The sequence below is a fragment of the Ambystoma mexicanum genome, chromosome 8 (assembly GCF_040938575.1).
Source record: "Ambystoma mexicanum isolate Mex_15411 chromosome 8, UKY_AmexF1_1, whole genome shotgun sequence".
Lineage (NCBI taxonomy): Eukaryota > Metazoa > Chordata > Amphibia > Caudata > Ambystomatidae > Ambystoma > Ambystoma mexicanum.
Genome location: NC_090929.1, coordinates 1,014,660,240 through 1,014,677,432, shown reverse-complemented (window position 1 = coordinate 1,014,677,432; position 17,193 = coordinate 1,014,660,240). Strand labels below are relative to the sequence as shown.

The following is a 17,193-nucleotide window of genomic DNA, read 5'->3' as shown; positions in this document are numbered from 1 at the left end:
CTTGCTGATTGCCAACACAGAATAAACTCCACATGTTCAACTCCACATGTTCAAGAGTGGACTGGGCTCCTACAAAGATAGATGCATCGCACATTAGTTTGTGCTCATTACCTACCCATCTCTGTCCTGATGAAGGACGCTTACCTGTGACACTGCAGTCCGGTGACCAGACGGCCGAAACACACTGTGTCGACCTGATCACAGAAACAACTATCAGCACTGCTAAAACCAGGGCAGGCCCCACAACACAGAAAGAAATTGACAAATAAGACACTGCAGAGTATCAGTGTCTCACCCATGTGTCTACAAAATGCACTGTGTTGATATTAATGTGTAACAAATATCGTTTTGAAGGCTAATGTTGCCAGTGAATGTGTATATATGAATAAGTTATTTATATGATTTTATACTTGGATTGACACAAGACCTGTGGATATGAAAATAAAAACAGATGTTTTTCTATGTGAAATAGACATCACTTATTCTGTATCCCATCAAAAAGAAAATTAGGTAAAAAGAAAAGAGGAGAGTGACAAATTAGCCTTGGCCACACACATATTGTCTTATGATTATTGACCTGGAAGGTCAAGGCTCACCAGGTACCCAAGAGAAGTTACAGAAGAAGGACCAAGAAAGGACAAATACACAAGAAATGGCGGTAAAAGAAGGAAGCCACCATATTGGGTCAATGATGACCCTTCTGTGCATAACCGCAGCTGTGAAGACGGCCTGCTAGCAAAAATTGCACAGAAGTCGGTAGAACAGGTCCACTGCCATCAGCCGTAAATGTATGTTTGTCACTGTAGCATAAATTTTACTGGAGCCAGAGACGTTTTTATGGGAGGGCAAAAGGGGCACGTGCCCCGGGCCCCCACCTTGGAGGGGGGCCCCATAAGGCTGCCTGATCGAAAGAAGATTCCATTGTTCAACATACTTATAGCACACGTCAAGATATTTTATGGCATGCTGCTGAAGCTCTAAACCCATTGCCATCTGTTTTGACAAATACATTTTGCTTTGATCAATTCATCATGTAATCTTGTGTGTTCACTGTGGTATACATAGTTTGTGTGTTCCTTACCGCACAACTACTGGAGCATTCTTCCCTTCATGTGGGAAATATGTTGATCATGTGCAATAGTCAAAGTTTAAATGCATATTGATAAATTGTGTCACTATGGTTCCGAAGTTAGCTCAGTGTGTTAAGCACCCATTGTAGAGAAGAGATATGTGTTCATATGCAATTTCAAAAGGCTTGGATGGATTGTCCAGAATGCACTTTCTATAGAATGCTAGAGATTTCCAGAGAGCTACCGAAGTCACTGATTGTAACCTAAGCTCTGTTCTTATGAGTTCCACCGGTAGCGCAGCTGGTAGGTGCAGAATTTTACACCCAATTTAGGCCTCACACAGGTTCCAGACTTCCCATTTTAGAGCTAGGAGTGCCTCTGCACCATATGTGATGACCGCCATCTCCTTCTGCTTAAAAAAGGTTACAATCTGGGTTAGGGAGAATTTCCCATATCTACGGTGTAGGCAAATCCCTTGGTTTGTCAGGGCCACAAGTTTTTCCCGGATCAGAGTACAATGTGCCTGTTCGTTACGATTTTTATTAATCATTATTCCCAGGTACATTGTGGTTTCCACTTCTTCCAATTTTTCATTTTCCAATAACCATGTCGTCGGTTTTCCTGCGCATTTCCTCCCCATACCAGATTTCATGGTTAGGATCATCGATTTCTTGACGTTGATTTTCATGCTGTTTTCTTTTAGGTATTTGTTGAAGGTCTCAATCCGTCTTTGTAGACCTATTGGTGTTTGGTCAATGAACACCGCGTCATCAGCATACAGCATCCATGGTATCTCCCATCCATTTATTTTAGGCGGGAAAGCACAAATGTTGTCTTGGGCAGTTTTCATATCGGCCATGTATAGCACAAAGAGGAAAGGTGCTAAAGCACAGCCCTGTTTGATACCTCTGTGGGTTTTGATCCTCCTAGATAGCCCTCCATTGCTTGTGATTTGGATCTTAATTGAAGTGCCAGTGTATAGGGCTTTGATTGCTTCTAATAGATCCTTTGGACATCCCCCAAGTCCTCATTTTTAGCCACAGACGATCTCCATCAATTCAGTTGAAGGCTTGTTCGAGATCAATGAACGCTAAGTAAAGCTTTTTTTTCCCAGCTAGTGTGTTTGCCTTCAACAGGTTTATCAGAAATAGATTCAGGGCTGTGCCAACTCCACTAACAAAGGCTGTCTGTCTTTCATCTAAGATTCTGGCCTGTAAGGCCCATTTTTTGAGATTTCTTAGCAGAAGCGATGCTAACAGCTTACCAATTGAGTCTAGGAGTGCTATTGGCCTATAGTTCCTGGGATTTTCTCTGTCCCCCTTCTTGTATATTGGTACAATATAGGCCTCCGTCCACGTAGCTGGAATTTATTTAGTTTTCATGATCTGTTTAAATAGGGCAAATATTAAGTCCGCCCAATCCTCACCATTTTCTTTCAACAGTTTGTTGGAGATGCCATCTGGGCCTGCTGCTCTCGAAGTGCTAAGTTTTTTTATTAGAATTAGGATGTCTTCTTTATCAAAATCCAGAGCCCAAGGAATGGTGTCCAGATTTTCTTTAGTGATATTTTCCTGGGATTCTCCTTCATAGAGAGCAGTATAATGCTGAAACCATTTCTCTTCTGATACTTGATTAATGCCTATAGCCGATAAATTGCAATCCCTGTTGTTAAGTAAATCCCATGTGCCTCTTACGTTGTTAGTAGATATTGCGGCTAGCATTTTTTCGCCATCCTTTTGCATTCTTATATGTCGAGTTTGTCGCAGCCAGTTTTTGTACGTTTGATGACATTTCCCCAGTAGTTCATCTCTCTCTGTACAGTTGTTCTTTATTATGAGTCTCCGATCAGCTCTATATTGTTTTTGCCTAGCCACTAGCTGGTCATCATATACATTTTTTTTCTTAGTATGCTTACTTTCGGTAGGATTATACTTGACCTCATATGCTTCCAATAGCCATTTATACTCCACCATCTCTTCATCCTTAGTTACTGCTTCTTTATAACCGAAGGCCAGATCCGGAATTGCCTGATTTTTGAGTCTCAAGCGATTTCGACCCGATGTGACCTCAGCTTCCATCGCTCTTTCAGTCAATCGATTAGTTCTTATTTCCCAGGCAAGTTCGGTGGCTAACAGACCGTGATCAATGCTTGTCTTTCATTATAGTAAAGGAAGTTATTCTCTCCAACGTATTCCCAACCACAAAACAGTAGTCTAGGCATGCTCCCGTTTTCCCACTATGCCAGGTGCTGGCCCCCTGCAGGTCTCCTTTTGTTTAGCCGTTTAACATCTTCATCTCACGAATTCTCATTTCCTTCATCCATGTCTGTTCTTTTCCCAGTAGCTGTTCTATTTCTTTGATTTTACCATCTTTGTCCAGCAGTTTGATGTTTAGATCGCCATTTAGTAGTATCAGCTGATCATTTTCCTCCGTCATGGATTTATCAATTATATCCATGATTGATTTTAGATAATTTGCCGGTCCTGGGATATTCTCACTCCAATATATGTTAATCAAGACCATTTTTTTCATAGCTTTCGCATCTTCAACTTCAGATGTTACTTTACGTATTTGTACGTGGGGGTAAGGTGTCAAATGTTCTACGACATTAAGTGGGCAGCCCAATTTCTTTAATATCATTAGGCCTCCAAAAGGTCTTCCCTTGGGTCCTTTTCTAGCCGGGTTAATATAAACTTCATGGCCCTCACATACTGGAGGTTCTCAGCCATGACTCCTGTATTGAGATGAGATCATATTTGGCCAGGAAACAAATGTCCTTGGAGAGCAGATGTTTAAATCCTCTTGTGTTCCATGAGGCACAGAGGATATGCTTCCACTGGCTCTCCTTATTCTATTGTTTCTTTTTAGAATTCAGGGCATTTGCCATCCATGACCATTCCTTTCCCTGGCAGTCTGACTTATTTGACTTACTTTTTGTCCTCATTGGATTATCACAATTATCCACTGTGAATCTTAAGGTTTTCAGTGTCTCCTTACTTGTTTTTGTTGTTGTAGGGTATCCTTTTTGTTTTTGTTCACCTTCTTTACCCTTTTCATTCTTTTCCCTTAATGTCTCCAAGTCTGAGCTATTTTTTGTGTACTTTTTCCCGGTATCTATGTCTGACTCGCAATGATCTCTCCTCCTTTACTTCATCACTTTGTCTCCTTGTGGCTTGCTCTTTTTCTTTACTGAAGTCATCGTCCAGATCTTCCAACCGATGCCCCCTTTTTTTTTTTTAGAATATCAGTCGCCGCCAGGGGTTTTCGCTTGATCTTCTTAGACGTCAAATGCAGGATGACTTGATCCAACCTGTGTTCTCTTGGAAATCCAACTATTTTTATATCCTCCGTCGATATCATTTGTGGAGTTAAAACTTGATTACAGAGTTCCATCACATGGCTCCTGTTTAGTATCACCCTTCTAGGACCATTTGATGCTGTTTCAAGTTTTAGGTAGCATCCTTTGAATAAGATGGATTTCTTTGGGGATGGCAGCAATGGCACAACCCTTTTCTTGGCTTCTTTTGGCTTCTTCTTTTTTTCATTTGATTGTTTAGGTCGTGGGCTGTCCTGAGTCTTACGCTCTATCATCCTTTTATCATCCTGTTCTTTTCTTTTTTGTTCCAGTGTTTTAAATTTGGTATATTCCTGGTCTGGATCACAGTCATGCCCTGGGTGTCCAGCTCTTCTTTCTAAATCCTTGGTGCTGATTTGATTGGATTTTCTATTGGACTTTGGCTTCTTAGCGTCCTCAGGATTTTCAGTTGGGTCCGTTGTATCCCAATTGTCTATGGTTTGCCATTCCGAGACGCTAATACTTTCCCAATCTTCTTCCTTACTGTCATCTCCCATCAATTCAATGAGGTCACTTTAGTTTCCTGTCTGCTCAGGGTCGTCCCCTTTATCCTCTGTTATAGCATTTTCTAGTTCTTTAATCCTCTCAATCTCTATACAGTCTGAATCATTCATTATCAGTTCTCTTCTAGGCTTCTTAGCGCACTGTGTATTGTCTCTCCTAGGTGGAGTTCTTAGATTCCTTAAGAAGGCTCTCAAACCTTTTTCTTTCCGTTTGAGAGATTCATTCTTTGTTTTTTTTTTCCTTTTTCATTAAGTATTCTAATGGCCTCCTTTCCCTTTTGCTGAGTCCCGGCCTTAGGCGTCGCCCCTGCAAAAATTGCAAATGTAGATGTTTCCAGTTGGGCTAAGGGTAATTGATTGACTAAATTGACCTTATCCCCTCTCTTTTCTCCAGAGGGTATCAGAATCACGTCCTCCAGATGTTGCTCCTTTTGTTTCGGGAGAACAGTTGCTCCCTGTGTCAATTTCATTGGGCCATTTCCTTCTTTAGATTTTGTCTGTCTGTTTCTCATCATTCTTTTCGGTCTTTTGTTTGTGGATACTCGTCATCCATTTGCAGTCCTCCAGGACTGCTTCCATCAGCAGGGATTTATCGGTCGCATCTCGTCTGGCTAGATCACTAAGGCGTGTTTGCCAAATTTGAGTTAATTCGGCTTCTTTATTTATCCTTTTATTTAGGCTCTGCATGGATGAGGCCTTTTGGACCTGGGTCTCCTTTATTTGTGTATTGCTAGTATACACATCTTGAACAGAGTCTTTAATTGCCTCGTATAGTTTTAGAAAGAGAGCCAGCGTAATGGTTAGCAAAGCCATAACCACTTTTTCAATATGGTCCAAGTCTTTTTCTCTTTCACATTTACAGGCCTCCGTTATTGTCCGTAATATTTGTTCGTTCCATAAATCTCCCAAGTGCCTGTTTACCTCCTCCAAGATTGGGGTGGAGGCCATGAACCTTCCTGACTGTCTTCCCCTCCCACTGCATCCGTGGTTAAATCTTGCAGGATTTCGTCTGGTTAGCTAAGTTTCTGTCATCAGAGGCTGGGGTTTGATTCTCCTTCCTTGCACTTTTGTACCTCCAATGTTTTGGTGGAGGTGAAGGAGATTTCTCAACCAATGAGGAGTTTATTTTGGCTTGTTCCTTATCCAGGGCTGCCATTCTCTCATTTATCAAGCAAAAGCTCTTTCTTTTCTCTTTTTCAATTTTGTTCGTCAATTTGGAAATGTCTTGCAGGATTTTATTAGCAAGGCATGAGTTACTCAGACTTCCTGGTACAGTAACTGCGGTTGCATAAGCACACGATCGTGCAGATTGAATTGTCCTCATCGGTAGTAGTTGGGTAGATAAAATATCATATCCGGTGGTATGGGCTGCTGTGTTTGCTTCATTATAAGGGGTTACAAATACACTCTTTTTCTTTTGTAGAATGGGCACCAATTAAATTTCTCTCTGTTTGTGGAGGTTCTTTATTTGTTTCCTCCAACTGGTCCCAACTCTCCTTTTCTTCTCTATACGGTTGGAAAATATCTATAGGACCTGAAGCTATCTTTATCGAAGCTCTGTAATCTGTTTTGTCTCTCGGGTAGATGGACTCCTGTAAGACTTCCATTTGTCCCAGATCCACTTCATCCCATTGACCTCCTTGTTCCCATGATGTTTCTGCGGGTTGGAGCTCCTTTGTGATATTATCCATAGCACAGCTTGACTTTTGTATCGGTTATTTTTGCATTACTTTTAGACACTCTAGCCTCGGATAGTGAGTCCCCTAGATTTGTCCTTTCCACGTCATTCAAAGGTGTGGTTAAGTGTGGATTTCCAATGGTTTCATTTTCATTCTTATTTGTGGGGGGCCGGTCACTTCTAAGAATGTCCAGGGGTAGACCTGATGTATGCAGAGCCTCCATCTCCCCCACTACAGGGCATATTACAATGGCCTCATCAGTTTCTATGTTCCTCTGGTTTTTTGGAATATCTTCAGGAGGTTTAATAGACTCTTGGTTAAGCGGCTTAGTTCTAACGTTGAGTTCCTTTTCCAGGGTCGGGTCATTCTGTAGCGCAATTTCGTTAGAATCACTAAGAGTTTGTTCAGCCACTTTAGCCTTGCCTATAGTCTCTATCGCCATCTCGTCTATTATCGCTATTGTGGGAGCTGGGGGCAGTTGTTTTGTAGCTTCTGTTGCCATGGGGACAGTACACGCCATAGGCAGCTCCGGAGAATTAGGGGCCAACCACAGATTGTCGTCATTTTCTGCTGGCTGCAGTTGTTTTTGCATTTCCAGAATGGGCTGACTGGCTCCCACTGATAAACTTTTCTGTTTTTTGTACAAAATGGTAAACGGCTTTGTTTTAAAAGAGCTGGTCTTAATGCTTGTTCAGAACTCCCATTAGCCTCCGGGAGTGAGGCAAATCTTTGTCTTACCTGTAGGCGGCTTCTCAATCCGGTATCTTCTGGGTCCATTGCTGTGGCTGTTTGCTTTATGTAATTAGAAGCCTCCTCATAGTTCCTCATTATCGTTGTTTTCAGCTCCTGCAGTTTTCAATTCCCTGCAACGCCACAGCAATCAGCCAAACAGCTGAATAGCTGTCACACTCCACAAAAATGATGCCCTTTGCGTGCCGGACTTAGCGCCGCAAGGGTGCCTGGATGCAAGATTTATACTTCCGGTTAGCGTCACAGGGGGCGAGCTGGGGGCCGGAGCCAACCAGTGCGGCGGCGCTCACTCCTGCTCTGCGTTCTTAAAGCTGCACGCCGCGTATCCCTCAGCACCTCCAAAGTCCTCCAGATGCTAGCAGAGGGCAGGTGAGTGGGGTCGCAGCCACAGCTCAACAGCTGTCACACTCCACAAAAACGATGCCCTTTGCGGGCCGGGCTTAGCCACATTAAAGATAGTGACTTGCGTAATATGACCTGGCGGCTACCGGCACTTCCAGATTTTCCAAGCATTTTGCTATATAATCTATGTGATATGGGTGGTCCACCCTCCCTAAATAGGGCTTGTGTCCTCTCACTGTTTAATGAGATTCCAAAATTGAGACTAATCTCCTCGGCAGATATCTGTCTGGTGGACTTTATTCACCCTTCGCGGATGGATTACGTGAGAATAGTCCCGAGGTCTCAAAACATCTTTGACCTCATAATCCAGGCGATGTAGCACTTTAATAAGATGGGGTACGATAGATATCCTTATCTTCAGTTATGGTTGGGATAGCGATTGGGACACCAAAGATCATAAACCCATCGCGCCACTAAGGCGGGAGGAGGGTCGCATTTGTAGGGATGTAAAGATCCTGACAAGGGGAGGAGATCACCAAGATTGGAGATGGTTAGCACTATCCCTGCGAGAATCTATCTCTCAAATCCAAACCATGCAAAAGAAACTTTAGTTGTATAGACCTTACGCAGAGCTGGCAAATTCTTTCATGGAACTCTAGGGGCTATTCAATTTTGATGACCTCAAATGTGGTATGTACCAAATTTAAATTCATGGATGTAATTTGTATCCAAGAAACTTGAGAGTTCCGCTTCATTCGGACGGTTTTGAATGTAGATACCAATACGCTACAATTGGGCCCTGTGGTAGACCATCTGGCGGCCTATTAACAGCAGTGAAAATAGCAAATGGAACGTGTATAATGGAATCTCTAAATATTGCGAGCGGTATCTTGGTAACTATACTGGAATATAGGAATTTGAATTGTTTGAGTCTTATGTTAGTAATGAACATTTACTATAATCCGCTAAAGAATGCAATGGAAAAAAATCTTGCCATCCATTAATACTTGCCTTTTGAACATGTTGCTCAAATATAGAGGTCTTGATATCATAATATTGGGTGATCTTAACTCAGAAATCAAATATGGCGTGGGAATGCTTAAGAGGATGGGTTCCATTTCCATTAGATCTATGGGAATTTCGGGACCGATAGATGGAGTTCCCTTTTCCACTTCTCGTAAAAGTATGCAGGGGCACATCTGGTCCAAACTTTTCCATTCCTGGGGACTCACTTATATGAACTCTGTATTCGAAACCTCAGCAAATGAGCATACATGGTCGAATGGCATACAAAAATCAGCAATAGATCATATGTTTCTATCAGATCGACTTGCAGCTCGCTGTGTTGACTTTTGTGTGGGTGAATCTTACTCAAGTGATCATAGACCCTTGGAGGCTAAATTGTATTGGAACTCGGCCAAACAGATCCAGGATTCCCTCCCAACTCCTATGATAGCGTTGTGCAGGGGGAATAGGATTAGATGGCATGATGGTAACATAGGGAAATTAAATGCCATCTTTCTCTATGAGCACCACTGTACGACACTTTCCACAAGACAAATACTATTTTCGGTTCCCTTTTTTTGTGAATATGTTAAATGTCTAATTGAGACTTCCATAAAACCTAAAAAAAACTGGAAATATAAGACCCCACTATTTTCATATTTACGATCCTATGGTAAGGGTGAAAAAAACGACACTAATCGACAAATTAGAGCAATCCAAAAATCCAACCAACAACAGGATATAAAGTTAATGGCAATCAGGTCTATTAAACAAGCAATAAAAAACTGGTTGAAATGCTATAGGATGTATATGCTGGAGAAAGACAACACAGCAATGCTAACCGCGTTAAGGGATCCATCTGCCTGCCATTTCTGGACGTGAATAAACTTGTTGGAAAAAACACAGGTTATGCAACAAACTGTGTGTGTACAAGAGGATGTCTGGGCCACTCATTTTTCCACCTTGTACGAAGGAAAGTTTGCTATGACAAATAGCCTAGAAACAACTAAAATGGGAAACTGGCTATGTAATTTTGATGTGGAAGACCTAGAAAAACAGATTAAGGCTTCTAATACCTCTCGAGCTAATGGGCTTACTAATAGTACTCTCAAGAGAAATCCAGAACTGTGCGCTAAGGCTCTTTATATATTATTTTCAGACATCATGCTGACACGCACCATCCCTTCCTCCTGGAGGATCTCCTATATTGTCCCGATATACAAAAAAGGGGACAGAAGATGCCCATATAATTACTGCCCGATATCTAACATGGATACGGATTCTAAAGTATTTGCAGGAATAGTCCTTCTGAAAATCGAGGAATGGATGGTAGAAAATAGGATACTTTGCATGCAGCAATTTGGTTTCCCAAAAGGGATGGGCACCGAAATAGGGGGCTTAATTTTTACTCTCTTTTTGGAAAAGGCATGTAAAAAAGCCGCCACCCCAATATATCTAGCCTCAATCGATCTTTCCCTTGCGTTTGACAAGATGGATCGGGTAAGACTGTGGTCCAAGTTGGCGTCAATGGGTATTCCGTCTGGACTCCTGACCATGCTCATCAATTTACATGAAGACTCTTCCATTCAAATTCGATTAAACCTTTCAGGGGATTTGTCACGGCTTATACAAACAGGCAATGGTTTGCGACAGGGGTACCTGTTTGGACCCACTGTCTTTAACTTATGCATAAGAGATGTGGATGGGCCTATAACAGCAGCATCGCTTGTCACACCGAGGATTGAGGGTGGGAAAATATCTTGGACAGCCTATGCAGACGATATACTTTTGATTGATTCTACCCCTGTGGGTCTCCAGCAGAAACTGCTGGCGTTTTCAAAATATGTGGATAATAATGGCCTGTCTATTAATGGGAAAAAATCTGTTGTCATTACACTAATCGGAAAAAACTCCCCACTTTCAGATGGAAGATAGAGGGATACCCATTGCTTAAAGTTGGATCACTTTGTTATCTGGGCTTCCCTATCTTCAGTTGGCTCCACTGTCCACATGTATTGGAATTACTACCTTGATAAAGCAGACAAACTGATCTATCAAATGCAAAAGGTTGCTACTAAATACTGTAAGTTTTCAGTGACCCCGGTAATCAAGTTTTACACTTTTAAAGTATTACCTAAATTACTATATGGTTTTGAAATCTTAGCATTTCTGACACACCAACTGGCCGCCAAACTGGAATCCATAATCTGGCAGAAAATACTGTACTGTCTACCGAAGGGAGTTCCAATGTCAGCTATCCGCTTTGAGTTGGGTATTCTGTCACTAGATAATAAAATCAAGCTGAAAAGGCTAAACATCTATCGGAATTTAATCATCGCTAAAGAGAACACCTTATACGCACTGATGGGTTGTAGATTGAGAACCGGTTCTTCGAATTCGAAGTGGTTGTTGAACCTTCAAATAGATTGTTTGAATTGTCTTGATTCAGTTTGTCTAACATTGAAGACTTTGATCCTTAACCCCTTGAGAGTTAAGGAAAAACTTCAATCCCTGGATTGGATGCAGTCAATGGAAAGAGTCGAGTCCTCCAGGATTTATAATCAGATCATTTATGATGGAAAAGAAATGAGTACACCAGAGTCATATCTAATTAAATTCCCTGACCCTAAAAGGAGGGCTGCCTATATGAGATTCCGCTTCAATGTTTTGCTGACAGGGGAAATTTTAGATATTCGCTCAAGTACTACACAGAGAATTAACTGTTGTTTTTGTCAGAGTAAAGATGTACCTGAAACATTGAAGCATTTGTTATTAAACTGTCAGGCACTGGTAATCCAAAGACTTGAAATCTTTGGTAAATTTGTTCATGATCCGTCCAGAGTAGATATTGAAGATTTTTGGTGGAATGTGCTTTATGGTAAACTGAATGCATTGAAATTGGCTACTGTGAAATTCTTGGCCGAAGTCTGTAATCTGCCTGCAGCCAAATAATTCCTACAATTGAACAAATGTAAAAAGGAAAACTTGTCTGAAGAGATAATTTCTATATGTATGTATGTAAATGTTCGTATGTTTCAGATAGGAATGGCATAACATCAGCTTGGATGTATATTTTGTGTCAGAAATAGGGTTTTAATTGTTTTAACTGATCTTGAATCTTTTTCTTTTGTAAAAAAAAATGTGTATTGTGCTCTTTTTGTAAAGGTTTATATTTTGTAAACCAAACACAAATAAAAGTAACCAAAAATCCCAAGTGTAAAAAGCTTGGGGGATACAAAAGTATCCCCATTGCACTGCCCTGTAAGATGCTTTGTGCAATGTTAAGAAAGTTACAAACATTTAAGATAAAAGGGTAAGCTAGTTTCCCCAGTACTGATAGTCTGAAGGACTGATCAGTTTCAAACATAACACATGAGCAGCAGGCAGGGCAAGTGAAGCTGAAGGCTTTACTTCCCTCAAAAAGTCAGAATAGGTTAAACAAAAACATTGGTGGTCTATAGAAAATATGGAGGGAAAGTTGGCAAAAGAGAAATCTTTCCAAAAACAGATCATAATCAAGATCCAATTGCCACTTTACCGGTTAATGGTGGGTGATCTCTTAGCACCGTGATTTGGTGAAGCATATAGATTTCAGTAGAATTGCGTCCAGCACTCCCGTTGACCACCATTGTTGGCAAGATTGCAGTACTCGAGATAGTGGTGCTTCGAAGTTGCTCTACCTGTTTCAAAACGTAGCACTCTTCCATACTTAGGGTTTTTTAAAGAGCTGGATGCTGCAATTAACACATTTGTCTTGCATTCGGGAGCAATGCGGCTGAAGTGGGCTACTTTTGCGCTATCATATGAGAAAGGGTTTGGTGGGGTTGCAACCCAGACTATAGGATAATATGAGTTGTGTAGGGTATAACCATCTTGTATATGCGCTATAGGCCTTCAATTGGTTACATAGGCTAGCTGCGTCCCCAACACTGAGAGGTATTACCCTAACGCCTCCAAAATGAATAGAGGACTAGAGTGTTGTGCTGGTAACCCACGCTCTGCCAACATTTAAGCTCTCTTCAATACAGAAAAAAATGATCACAAATGTTCATTTTAAGTTATGCTCGCTGGTTTATTTGTCCATGTGATCAGCCGACACGTGTTTCGACACTTGGTTGTTCTCAAGGCAATTGGTCTTGGTTGTGGTACCCATATATCTGAGTTATTAGTTAATATCGGTCCATAGGTCTGATCTGATTATCGTGGTGGTCCTAGTGTGTATCAGTCATGGATAAGATATCAGATATCCATGACTGATACACACTAGGATCGCTATATTGGATAGTAGCCCAGGCCCAATTTGTATCATTCTGGTTTACAGGGGGTTTGGTTCGCCGATTCCACATGTCAAGATTGAGAGGTACTCTGCTGGGGAGCGAGATATTGGGTCTTTGGTATTGCCTACCATGTTTGCAGATGATTATCAATTCGATCCAGTGAGTGTTACCGCTCTAGCTTGGTGTAAATTGAGGAGCGTGTTGGGAGTGGCTAATCCATACCATAGTGGCTTCCTGCTGTGGAATTGTGTACCAGATCTGCCTAAAATTGACTCAACTGACAAGCAGAAAGATAATGATGCGTTATTTATATAGCACTTTTCAGAGAACATATTTACATACAGTATCGCCCCACTGAAGTTGGTACTCATTTATCGACCTCGGAAGGATGAAAGGCTGAGTTGGCCTTGCAGGGATTTGAACCTGCGAACTGCAGATCACGCTCAGATTGCAGCAGTGAGCGCTCAACTCGCTGAGCTATCTTACTGGCAATAGAATTAGGAGTGAGAGGGGTTCAACTTGTTGGGAAGTATGTACCCTGATGGGAATTTCACAACAGCGAGGGACGTCCGGACACTTACGCAGTACAAGACGCTGCAGTGGTTGCAGTACTTTGCATAAAACGTTTAAACAAGTGTGGCCTGAGTTTACTGTTGAGCCTATAGGTGATACTGTCTTGGGATACATTATGGGTGCAGGTGGTTGCAGAGGTGTGGTTTCTCCCTTGTATCGATTCATTCAAGACCGAAAACCTGAATCGTTAAAGTCTGTACTAAATGGGCGGAAGACCTGCATCTGGAACGTGCAGATGAAATTTGGATTGACGTGTCTGCGCAGATGTGAGACATCTCGCACAACTCACGGTTCAGGTTGATACTTTTAAAAATCTTACGCCGGTTCCACTTCTGCGGCTCTTTTCAAACGAAGGAACGCGTAGTTTCCCTAAATGTGGGAGGGATGATGCAGGATATTTTCATATGATGTGTGAATGCCCAATGCTCAGACTTTTGGAGTGATGTGTGTACTGTATTGGCAGATGGGACTGGTAACGATATGGTAGTCATTCCATTGCAATGTCTATTTCGTGTTTTTGAAGAGCGTGTGAGTTGCACTCATGAGCTGCTTAGCCTATGTTTACTACTAGCTAAACCGTGCATATTAATTAACTGGATGAACACTAGAGTCCCTACTAAAGATCAGTGGCTTTGGACGATCACCTGGTCTAATGAAAAGAAAGAACTTTGGGCCTCTGTGCAACCAGCGGAAGCCCGTTCGAAGGCCATATTATGGCCCTTTCAAAGAGTATATCTTGCGATCAACACGACTGCAGGATGTAACTACAGACCGGACTACTACGTACGGGTTTGGATGCCCCTAGACTTTGCCTGTGAAGTCACTATGCCCACCCAATTTCTGTTTGATAAATGTCATTGGGCCAAGATGAAGACCATGTACTACTTTAGAAACCAACGCATGGCTTCTAAACAATCCACACATATCAAACTAGAGCTCATGATGAAGTTTGTCTAGAGCCGCAAATTGAAAATCACTGATCTCAAAGAACATTCTCAAGCTGTCATAGAAGGGGATTTGATTAGCTCACTTACTGGAGAAGCTGGTTTTCATTATCATAGAAAATTGATCTTAACCTTGTAAGTGATTGCACATTTCAATGGCTAAGGTCTTGCCTTGATTTACATGTTTTAATGACATTCTAAATTGCTCCTTTATCGGCATAGCCACAGCTGTTCTGCTTGAATGCCCTATAAATTGATAATGGGTGTGCCAGCTGACGTTTAATCTTTGTGTTGTTTTGCATTTTAGTTTGTATGCCGGAAGAAGGATTTAAAGGTAGGCCCTTTTTCTATGCAATGCTTTTAGTAAATGTGCTCTTTCTGCCACAGAAAAAAAAGATTAAAACAATGGCTTTTATAGTGATGCATTTTATTATGGCAATCTCCCCTGCATTGGTTGCGGATTTGGCCAGTAACAGCCCCCAAGCCTAGGCTCCCAAGCCTTGATGAGGTCTGTAGGCCGTTACTGGCAATGTCTGCCCCTATACGCAGGGGTGATAGCATTCACAATCTGGGGTGCAAATGGTTTAATTTTAAAAATATTTTGACAGATGGGCTGCACACGTATTGCGTGAGCCCAATCTGCCCGTAAAAAAAAAAAAATCACCATCTGCAAACCGTTTTTAGTCCCTTTTCCATTTCTATGGTGGTGGCCCCTGGTGGGATAAGTGCTGGGACCGGAGAACAAAGTTCCCTGAGAGGCTTCCTGTTATCTCCCCCACAATCATAATGGTGTTACCCAGAGAAGGGCCTTATGTGGCTGGAAAAAGCGAACGGTACACAGTGTGTTCTCGCCCGCTGTTTCAGCCATCTGATTGGCTGAGCACCCTTTCCTGGGTGCGAATATACTTGATATCTGTGATGCTTAATTGACCATAATTGAACTAAGACACAATACACTTGGCCATTTTTTCCCTTGCTAAATAGTCAAAATCACTTCAATTAGAAATATACATTGCATTTAGCATGGTGTAAAGGCCCGGTGGGGAACAACAAGGTGAAACCTTTGGGGAGCTCTGCCACACAGCAACTGTGTTCTCAAAGCAGGGGAAGCTCCCTCTTTCCTGTCTGACGTGAAATTGGTTTGCCACACCCCTACTGGGAGCGCTAAAAGTAAAATTTGGTGTAGCAGAGATTTAGAAGAGTTGTTCCCTGCCTGATGCTGATAGCACCCATTTCTTCAACCAGCCAAGTTGGCTTGGCAGTAGTATTCCTCAGAGTTCTGAAGATGTTTTTCTTGATCTAAGTAGATCAGAAGAGTAAGGCAGGTAGAGGGTTGTAAATATTTTTAAATATAAATGTTCGTTTTGAAACCATTAAAATAATCCACTGGACACACTTTCACGTTTGCCCCGTTTTTTACCAAACCTCAACTCTATGGTTAAGATATACAGTACACTTCTATCAGGCATAACACACAAGAGCGGAAGTATTTATAATTTTATATTTTTTAGAAAAAGTCATGAATTGCTGGTTCCTTTCATTCTGTGTTCTAGACATAACAAGTGTTTTTATAGAATGCTATTTAAAAGTCTGCATTTTTTTCGTGCACTTTTGGGCATTACTGACCAATTAAATATTCATATTCACTAAAAACAGCTTTTGGAATTCATGACTTCCAAAAGTGCCTGAACAAAATGCTGACTACGAAAACAAGTAGAACCGTTAAAAATGCATTGCTTGTATGAGTTCTGCTTTTTTTCATTACTGCATTGTTTTCTCGTTTACAACAGGGACAGGTTTACTTGGGCATTAGTTCGCTGAAAGTTTTCTGTCGACAAAGCAGTGAAGTAACCAGCAGTGAGGAGGAGTTTGACATTCAAGGGCGGAAATATCAGCAAAGGAAGGAATGGCTTCTCAAGAAGGATTAAACTTCCTTCCTGAAATGAGACTTTACATGTCCTTTCTTGCCCGTTCTTCCCCTCCGTTCCCCCGAATGCCTTATGTCAAAGTGGATTGCACTGACGGACTTCTAACTTCGAGCAAATGTTTAAAATTTTATATTTAATAAAAAAATATAAAAAAGTGAATCTGAAAAAGTTTAATGGCAGTAACCGCAAATGTTTACAATCCTTACTGTACAGGTATGCTGGTACGAGTGGCTGCCGAAATAGGTTGAACATGTGGGGATGAGTTATGTCCCATGTGTTGCATTATAAGTGCACTCAGCACAAAAGGACTGGTTCAGTGAACATACTGTATGGTCAGCCTCTTATAGAAAATATTTATAGAATCTGTCATTGATTTGCTGTTAAGCATGGAAGTTATTGTTTGTAAAAAAAAACAGGTCTAGATTTTCAAGATCACATATGTCCACGGGCCTATAGCCTAGCTTTGAAATAAACTGCTTAAGTGGACTTTCAAATGTATATTAAAATCACCAGTTTCTCTACCACATGGCTTTTCTCTTTCCAATGTCCCTTTCTACTATGGCTAACCCACAGAGATCTACTTTACTTGCTTGCACAAGACTCCGCTTCCCACAACTAATGGGAAGAGCGTTGCCATGTGAAGAAGGCATAAACTTGCTTTTATAAATTAAATAGTAATCAGATGCTAAGGAACTAACATGGGTGTCCCTCTGCGTCAGCCTATTCTTATGTTTGGTGAGAAGACCTGCTGATCGGTCACATGTTAC

General features: G+C 41.5%; 1 protein-coding gene across 1 annotated transcript in view; it reads left to right on the top strand.

Moving 5' to 3' along the window:
- The window catches only part of USP48 (ubiquitin specific peptidase 48), a 1,688,863-nt gene extending 1,671,909 nt beyond the window's left edge, over positions 1-16,954 (top strand). The window contains exons 26-27 of the mRNA XM_069610955.1: positions 14,806-14,832; positions 16,289-16,954. Coding sequence (XP_069467056.1) covers positions 14,806-14,832; positions 16,289-16,311 — 50 coding nt within the window. The 3' untranslated portion in view covers positions 16,312-16,954. The remainder of the gene's footprint in view (positions 1-14,805; positions 14,833-16,288) is intronic.
- The last annotated feature ends 239 nt before the right edge of the window (positions 16,955-17,193 follow it).